General features: G+C 36.5%; 1 protein-coding gene across 1 annotated transcript; it reads right to left on the bottom strand.

Annotated features, from left to right (window-relative positions):
* Positions 1-8,216: 8,216 nt before the first annotated feature.
* On the bottom strand, positions 8,217-9,375 carry LOC124429989 (exosome complex component RRP46). Its single transcript, XM_046975956.1, has 5 exons — positions 9,172-9,375; positions 8,961-9,074; positions 8,741-8,862; positions 8,516-8,659; positions 8,217-8,416 (listed from the first exon to the last, which is right to left on the bottom strand). Exons 1-5 carry the CDS (start codon positions 9,269-9,271, stop codon positions 8,234-8,236), a joined length of 663 nt encoding a protein of 220 aa, XP_046831912.1. The 5' UTR covers positions 9,272-9,375; the 3' UTR covers positions 8,217-8,233.
* Between the last annotated feature and the right edge of the window lie 776 nt (positions 9,376-10,151).

Genomic DNA, 10,151 nt, shown 5'->3' with positions numbered 1-10,151 from the left:
AAATTTGTTGAAGTCGAATGTTGTTCGAAATCGGAAGCAATTCTGATATCGTAAAAATAAAGCTAGTAAAAGTACAACGCCATGAATCGATAGTACGCCATAAACCGATTTTTCTTTTCACGAATATCTTTTAAAGGCTACGATGTTCGAGTTTGCAAACGCAACCTCATGAAAATCGCGTGTTCGGCTATCGATTGATATACTAGAAGAGGGTATACGTTAGAAACGAAAAAAGAAAAATATGCTAATTACCTGTAATTACGAGAGAACGACGAGGCACACGCTATCGTTATACACAAAATTCAACATGGCGCTGACAGTACCGGCAACGTAATCGAACAGGGCCCCCACCGTTCATGCGCAATACCTTTATACCTTATACATTACACCCAAGAATATATTATTATTAAATAAAATAATACAAGATTTTATCTTGTAATTATATTTTCGATGATACTCTGATATTATATTTTTTTTGATAAATATTACAATTAAATGAAAAAATATTTTGTACAATTTAACGTATAACTGTCTATGAGGGTCTGATAATTCAAAATAATTCAAAATAATTTAAAATAATTTATACAATTAATAATAAAAATAATGATTCGTTAATATAATCGAGAATCATTGGAAATATTCGATCGATCATTAGAATAATACCTATAAAGCTACGTAAAGTAAAATAGCATTGACGTGACGAGTAGAGAAGGGAGAAGGGAAATTTTGTACAACAAAAGGAGCTTTGATTTACATATAGAAACAATAAAGAGTGATCTTTATAGATATCGAGAAGAAACCAATATTTCCAATATGGGAAAATATCTTGTGAAAGAAAAAAGAAAAGAAAGAAAAAAAAGAAAGAAAAAAGAAAAAAAAAAAAGAGAAAAGAAAAAAAAATGTACTTCTTCTTTTTTCTTCCATTTCTTTCGAATTCTCTTTGTTTAATGACTTTTATCATTAAAAATCAGTTGATGATTCGCATGAATATATCTCGAATGTCGATCTCGTTTAGCAATTAGCGCGATATTCCAGGAGTAACAAATTCATTAGCGGAAGCATTGTAGATTGATATCACAAGTTCGATGAGGGTCACCTTTCTCTCTCTCTCTCTCTTAGCAAAGCCACTAATAAAATAATAACGATATATATATATATATATATATATATATATATATGTATGAAGCGTGTTTCGTGATACCACGTGGTCCAGGACCACGTTCGACGATTATTAAAACGCAAGGCATTCGATCGTAAATAACGTATCGATACGTCGATATCGAATACTCCTTTCTCCTTTAGTCACTTCTTCTGGCTTCTCCTACCGGCGTCTATCTATCTCTTTCTCCCCTTATCTGTATCTATAATCATGCGGAGTACCGCTCTCGTTCGTTTCGTCGCTAATTATTTTAATTGGCCGGCGCACATTCAAAAGGAGAGAGAGAAGCTACCCAGCGGCGACTCTGGAAACTAAGACTACGATCGCTGATCCGGACTCTGCCCTCTTCCTCCTCATCCTTTTCATCCTCCACATCCTCCTTTTCATCCACCTTTTTCTCCATTCTTTTTTCTTCCTTCCTCTTCTTGACTCTTTGTTTCTCTCTCTCTCTCTCTCTTTCTCTTTCTCTCTCTATCTATCTCTTTCTCTTTATTAACCCAGTATTACTTTGAAATCTCTCGTTAGCATATTGATTGGTGATGACGGAACGATGCTCCCTTTCATTCTGAATCGAAATAAAGAGAATCGATCATTTTAAGATATGTAAAATACTTATGTACATTTATAAATACACGAAGAAATAAATTTTAATGTTATCCTTTTACGAGAGGATTATTAAAATTTACGTCATAATATAATTGCGTGATAACAATGTCCCATAAAATTGATTTCATTTCGATCACCATCATAATTATCATCATCATCATTATCATCATCATCATCATCATCATCATTATTATTATCATCATCATCATTATCATTATCATTATGATTTCATAAACGCTAATGCACACGTTTAAAAAGAGTTATATTAAATACAAATAGTTCGAAGAAGCATACCCATAGATATTTCACTGTCGTCATATAAGCTGTACCTGTCTCGTTTCTCTCCATACGCATAACATACAAAATCCTTTCTCTGTTTCTTTCTCTCTCTCTCTCTCTTTCTCTCTCTTGAATCGCGTTCAATCTCTTCGCGCAAACGTCTCAACTGGCGGCAGGCATTAATCTTGCTTCAGCAGAAAGATCGGTAGGAGCAGTAGAGGAAGAAGAAGAAGAAGAAGAAGAAGAAGAACAGTAGAAAGAGGAAGAAGAAGAAGAAGAAGGAGGATGAGAATGAGGAGGAGGAGGAGGAGGAGGAGGAGGAGGACGAAGCAGAAGGTTAAAAAAAAAAGATCGATACAGAGGAACACTTTGGACCAAGAAGTATAAGAGATAAAAGAAGAAACGAAGAGGAGCGGGTTTCGCGTAAAGAGCCAAAGGTATCCCCTAAGATCGAAAGCAGAAAGAGAAACAATCGGGGATCACGTGGACTGACGGAAGACGACGATCCTTGAGCGGGAATTTTCAAACGAGAGATCCAATGCGAAGACAGTAGCGGCAAGAGAAGGAGCCACAAAGACGGAGCTCCGCCTACGTTGGATTCTTCTTCGCTTTTCCTTCTCCTCCTTCTCTTCCTCCTCCTCTTCCTCTTCCTACTGTTGAAGGGCTCCTTGTCGCCGTCGTTGTTGCTTCGACAGACTGGATACCACCGCACATGCTCACCGTTGTCTTGGACCATTTCTCTCTCTCTCTCTTTTTCTTTCTTTCTCTCTTTATCGTTCTCCTTTCTTTCTTCTCCTCGTATCCTCGCTTTCGTTCGTGTCAATTAATGTCCCTCGCGTATAACGTTGCAAGGCTACCTTCTACTCGTACCATCCTCTCCCTCTACCTCTCTTTCTCTTTCTCTTTTTTCTCTTTCTATTTGTTTGTCTCTCTCTCTTTCTCTCTCTCTCTCTCTCTATCTCTTTCTTTCTTTCTCTCTCTTTTTCTTTCTTTCTGGACTTCTCGCACGGCGAAGAGATTGATCGATGGGCCGAGAGCTCGCGATGAATTGGGCTCCGTCGTTGCCCGTATTTTTCGACGACGAGTCTCAGGACTCAGTCCATCAGCAGGCACACGTTCCTTGGCTATCTACGCACCAGCATTTTTTTACGCTTACCAATACGAATACGAGATTTGTTGAAGATAATGGTAGATATATTCTGCTTTGCTGGCGCCTTATCGGGAAGAACGAGAGGATCCTGGATGTTATCGAACGTGGAGAAATAATAAAGGATCGATAGATCGTTGTATGCAAGAGAGGGTATATTTATGTATATATGTACATACGTACATATATGAGATATCATTAGACGACGAATATTGTAAATACGTCGAAAACTCGAATCCCATTGTATGGCTCGTTCTTCGGACAAGGAAAGGGAGAAGGAGTAGAAGGAGGAGCAGTAGCAACAGCAACAGCAGCAGCAACAGCAACAGCAACAGCAACAGCAACAGCAACAGCAGCAGGTAGCTGAAGGACCATCACCATCTTTCTTTCTTCTGGCTTTCTTGTGGCTAACAGTGGCACGGATTCCGTAGTCGGTGGAGTTTCGCGACTAAACCGAGCTAATGAGGCAGTTTGGCTGCGTCAGCGGAGCCGCTTATATTTTTCTTTGACGCATCGACCGCTTGTCCGGCTGTCCGTTCTCCGTCCATCCTCGTTCCTCTCCATGATTCAAGAAAGGGAACCGAGGAGAATCGCGAGGAGGAGATTGACGTGGCACGCTATCCCCGTTGACAAGAATGTGACAAGAACCGAACTGATTTTGCTCCCTACGTTCGTTCCACGCGCGATGTAGGCGGCATCGTCCGCCGAAAACCGATCGTCCCTCTTATTCCAACGGTGAGAAAGAAAAGAAGAGGATGATCTCGAATTTGTTCACACCTAACCCGATACCTTTCGATTATCTCTCGCCTACGATATAATTCTCCTTTATAGCATTATAATTAAGATCGAATTTTTTCTTACTACGTATATACTTTTTTCTTCTTTTCTGTTTTTTTTTTTTTTTTCTTTTTTTTTTCCTTCAACCAACTGAAACATTATCTCATAAATATATGCAGAAAGATAATATATACTGGTACACGCTACAATAGTTGTTCTCAAGTAAAAGACTTGTTGTCTTTTGAGTAAAAGAAAATAGATCCTTGTCACTTCTCCTTCGTTTATCAGAAACAATTCCGTGTTCGTTCCTTCTAAAGAAAAGGGTATACGAGAGAGAGAGAGAGAGAGAGAGAGAGAGAGAGATCGTGTCCACCGATTGTGAGAAAAACTATGTCGTCCAGGTGTAATGCTTACTGTCGGGCCACCTGTGGTGCCTCGACGAGCCGATCGTTTTACCGGTTTTTCTCGGTTATTAAGAAACCATCAATCTTATGCGCCGATCCGATCGGATTATGCGGCACTGCGGGATTCTCTTGACCTTCTTCTTCCTATGAAGAATATATGAGACAGACAGAGAGAAAGAAAGAAAAAAGAGAGACCATCTCGTATCTTTCATACATTTGATATTCGAATCGTAGATCCTTGCGAATAAAGTTGAAATTCATCGATAAGAGAAAGGACGTTGATCCTAAAAAAACAGTATCTGCATGGATAGAAAAGAAAGGTGCAACGTGTTCGGACGTCAGCGAGCGGAAAGGATCATGTTAAAGGAGATTACGTGACAAGAATCCATCATCCTCGGCGGGGCCTCGAAATCTCTCTCTGGACCTCTTTCGATCGATGGTAGGAGGGAATGAGAGGATAGGAAGAAGATTTGGGTCCCCGAACGTCAGTCCTTGGACCGACAAACAAACGTACGATTCCTGTCGTACACAAGGCGGCTGTCACTTCGAGTCGTGTCAGACGTCAAACGACTTTCGCCTTCTCGTTCTTTCTCTCTTTCTCTCTTCACACTACCACCAGAAGAACGTCATGTGGGAAACAAACTTTGTTACTCTTAGAGATTCAGGGCCCAGAATTCGAGTTCACGGCGCGACGAATCTCACAGGGCGTTCCGGCTCGCAAAAAAATGACGAGACGATTCTAATGATCGGTACCAGGGCCACACGAGGGCATTGTCGAGCACTGGAACTAATCGGGGGCGGACAAATACCGAGAGACGACTCAATCCTTCGAATTATCTTTAAAAATACAATGTAGATATATATATATATATATATATATATATATATATATCTTATCGTTCTAACTACCAGATCAACAAAACTGTCTAGTCGGATGAGAAGCAACTGACCTCGCGAGGACAATTAGGAAGGTTGAAGGAGAATCGTTGCGATACATTGAGACATCGCAAAAGTTAATTATCGCTCTCGCGCACGGTAATCTTCTTCACGTTATAACGAGAAGGAGAGAGAAAGACGAACGATCGTAAATCGTATAGAACCAATGGGACGTGGCGAAGGTACAGGCGTGGATCCACCATAGGATCGTTCCCCGTTCGACGGAGCCATACGATCAGGGTCAGACTCTCTCTCGTCCAATCCCTTCTGCGTCCCACCGAACGATTACTTTCGCTCTTCCTACGGCCGTTCATGCTAATCTTCCTAACAACTGCGCTCGCGCCAATAGAGAAGCAGCTTTCGTTCTAGAACGAAAACGAACCGGACCACCAGGTACGATCTGATGGATCGACGGATATAGTTAGGTCCAATCTCATTTCTTCAATGAGAACGAACGAAAAATGAAAATGGACGACGAGAATCGATTGCTCGTACGTACAAAATGTAAGAATAATTTTTCCCTGAGAGAAAATAATGCAAAGAAACGGAGTATTTCTTCTTAAAAATATTTAACATAAAGAAACATTGATATTCAATGTGAACCCAAGAGCAAGATATATTCCCTTTAATCTTCATGAGGATCTTTTAAGTATAATCTCGAAGCTATCAAATTCGTTTAAATCAAGTGAACGTTAACAGGTATAGTATATTCGTACTTTGGTACCCCGTCGAGATATCCATTAACAGGTACGATAATGTACACTGACTTCGATCGAGTAACCATTCGGAAGGAGAATACTATGGAGCCTTTGTATCTAACCTACTCATGTATCGGCCATTCGAGTAGGCCCCGGTATCCTTATCACATATTCCTAGATTTAAAGGCACCTGGGACCTCGTAGAGGCGGAGGTGGTATACGCCGATAATATCTCGCGGTGGCTTCTCTCGATTCAGCTCTTGAGCATTAATCCCAGCGGAAAGAGAGAAAGAAAGAGAAAAGGAGAAAGAGAGGAGGAGGAGGAGGAGGAGGACGGGAGAGAGAGAGAGAGAGAGAGAGAGAGAAAAGGTAGAGGAGGAAGGGCGAGACAAAACGATGCGAAAGACCATCTATGAGATGAGAAAATAATAATAAAGTGGAAATGAGCGAGCCGGTCCATAAATTGCTCCGCTCCTTGTTAATGGTCTGGGGGCCTGGGGCGACCTCAGCTAAACGTGGCCCGGTCTGACCCGACTCTCTTCTTATTCTCTCTTTCTCTCTCTCTCCCTCTATTCGGGCCCCTTCAAGAGGATCTGGTCCGAGCCGTTCGTGGGTCTCTCGCGAGGCTCATTTCTGTATTTAATGGACGCCCAGAAATGGCCACCGAGTCGCCGAGCTCTCCCCTTCGACCAGAATGAAGAAGAACCGAAAGAAAGAGAGTCCACAGCAGCCGTGGACACAAAGGGTGCACACGTCGAAGGTGGATACTCTCCTGGCTATGATTGGCGACCGGGCGTGGCTCCTCTCTTACGAACCTGAATGCGACGACTCCTTTTTCTCATTTTTTTTCTTTCTTTCCTTTTTTCTTTTTTCTTTTTTTTTCTATTTTACTTCTCTTCTCTTCTTTTCTTCTTCTTCTTCTTTTTTTCTCTCTTTGGTTTTGTTTTTGTTCTGTTTTATTTCATCCTACCTCTCCTTTCCTTTTTATCGATTTTGCTAAAACATTTTGCCTATGTTCTTCTTTGGATAAAAACTACTTGAAAACTTTTTCTTCAATTCTTCTCAACTTTTACTTAAAATTAAATAATTAATTGAGTTAGTTTATTAATTTTGTATAGAAAAAGAAAAAAAAAAAAAACACAATTCTGTCGTAGTCAGTACTGGGAAAGATTTCATTCAGTTAACGATTAATCAGATTAAATTGATTATCCAATCGTTAATCGTGTTAATAATTAATAATTCAATTATTAATATTAATACTTTAATGATGATAGATTTTCTTGACTGAAACTCTCGTCAGTTATTTTCTTTTTCACGTTGTCATAAATATACTTTGATTACTTCATATCACTATTATAATAAACTTATTCCGTGTAAAGTATTGAAAGCATTATCATTTAAATTTTATCATATTACCATGTAGATAATAGCATTTACTAAAACATCGCCAATCTAAAGTTTATTAATGAGCGATCGATTTATAATTACAGATAAGAAAAAAGTCAATTAATAGACTTCAGGCCTGTAAATGACGACAATGTGCTGACAACAAATGACAGCCAATGTACAAGTCATCAAACTACGTTAATGTTTGTTTCTTATTATCATTTGGAATCAATCGAAATTATATAAATTAACATCTCAATTACAATTATATGAGTTTTTCATTGATTGAATTAAATTTTATCGAAGAATCATATTATTGTTTTATATCTTGTTCATTCTTCAATATAATCAAAATGTAAAATTTTCTTTAAACGATTGTTTCATTTCAACTATAAAAAAAAAAAAAAAAAAAAAAAAAAAGGAAAGCTTTACATATAATTAATAAATTAGATTGATTCGTTTAAAATAACTTGTATGTTATCCAATGAGTAAATACGATTACAAGTTCTATTCTTTGATATTGAGGGTATCACTAATCAATGGCTTGTTCAATGTCCTCTATACAAACTGTGCTAAACTAAACTGCAGCTAATAACCATTGGTCGGTATTGGACGATATGATGAAAATCAATTGGACTGATCTGAGCTTGAGATCAAACAATTGAATTTTTAATAACATTAGTAAAATGATACCATGCCAAAAAAAAAAAAAAAAAAAAGAAAAAGAAAGAAAAAAAAAGAAGAATATATTTTATTTTGGAATTAACGTTACATAAAATATGGATTAAAAAATAAGGATGAGAGAATAAATGTAGAAAATTGTATTGATTGAAAATTGATATTATATTGATTTCGCATACCTTTTTACAACGTCACGATAAAAATTAAAGACGCATGAACTAGCTTGTCTACATTTATCCGAACATTCTAAAAATTCTTTATCGGTGAAACGTCCCGTTGTAGAACAAGAGATAATATCCTTTTTTATACTATCGTACGTAAAAGTAAAAACTGCCTTGGCATTCTGAAAAATAAAAGGAATGTATATGTAAAGGTTCATTCAATGAAATCATTACATTAAATACACTTCATCTTTTTTTTTTTTTTTTTGTTTTTTTCTTACCTGCAATTGATCATTATTTGGATCAAGTATAATGTTATCTGAATCTTTTTCAATCATACAAGTGATAGCCGCAATAGTGAATTTCATAGAAATTCCTGAATTAATTAAGGCCAAGCACGCGGAATTAATAGTACAAGCTAAGAGCTAAAAATAATTACATTTTAATGAAAATATAATATATATTCTAAGGTTCATATAAACATAACTAAAACACAATTAACATACCCCACCATTATCCTGTATCTCTTGTATATTTATACATATAGCTGTACCCGGATGAAGCATTACAATAATCCCAGTTTCGCATGATTCCTTTACATATAATTCTATCATCCTGTCATCGATCTCTTCAAATATCAATGAATGCTTTACAATAAGTACATCTCAAAATATTTTCAATATAAATGTAAAAACAAATAAATATAATATAATTTCGTGATCTTACTTGCTGGTCCTTTTACAGGACTATAGACAACTTCTACTGAAGCTTTGTCATAAATCATTTTTTGCGCTTTTGGTTCTACAGGTCCATAAACGCCTGCTATTACCGCTGTATCACCTAAACAAATTTAAATATTTAATTATGAAATAATATTATACGATATTGACATATAATAGTAAATATAATATAATATAAAATCAAAACAAAGGATTACCTTGCATCAACATTGCTGAACCATCGGGCATCGAAAGATGATTGAGTTCGCATAACATAGGACGGAGCATATATTCCGTTGTTGTTATATCTTCTTCCATGATCTTTTAATTTATTATTTTTTCAATATAAAAATGTACTTGCGAGAGGTTATGTTCGATTAAACACACAACAGTACAATAAGAAAGATCGCAAAAAGGTTATGCTTTCGTAGCGACATCTTCCATTCAAACATACAATCTTTAATTACTTTATCACGAAAGTCAAGCAGATCATCAATTTATCGTAGAACGGAACGAAGGTAACATAGCTCAGTCGATAAATTATCAGCTTGAAATTTTAAAAAGAATATATAAAAAGGATATTGACAAATTCTTGATATAATGTTTTATGCCAATAATAAATTTAGCCGTAATTCTTGATCAATATTGATAAACAATATCTCGTTTTAAGAATGAAACTAAAGTTGATTTATTTGAATTTTGAAAAAAATTTTCTTTTCTTTTACACACAGATTGTATCAAAAAAAATTATTGTACTTTAGAGAATATTTTTAATGCATAAGAATAAAACTTGTTCACTTATCGATATAATTCATGCAAAAATGAATTTATTATAATGGTGCATTTTAAGATATCCTGTAAAAGATACGAAGCCTTTACCCCATTACTGATTTTCATCTTCAGGCTTTAAGAAGTGTGGTGGTTTGTTTCCAAGAGGGATACGATTCCCAACTTGTTTATGTGCATAAATTGATGATCAGATTTCTTAATCCGTTTGTAATGCAAGGAAATGTGTTTTGCGATATTCACACGGAAAAAAAAGTTAAAGTAATTTACTCGAGAATTTTAACGAGCTTTGAATAAATAATTATATGATAATAAATCTTGGTTACTGAGAAATTGTTCAATTAAAAAAAAAATATATATATATATATTGTTTCATTCATATTTTATATACTAGAAATGCGAAAATCTTACG

This window comes from Vespa crabro, chromosome 17 (genome assembly GCF_910589235.1).
Source record: "Vespa crabro chromosome 17, iyVesCrab1.2, whole genome shotgun sequence".
Classification (NCBI taxonomy): Eukaryota; Metazoa; Arthropoda; class Insecta; order Hymenoptera; family Vespidae; genus Vespa; species Vespa crabro.
This window is presented reverse-complemented; position numbering and strand designations above follow the sequence as displayed.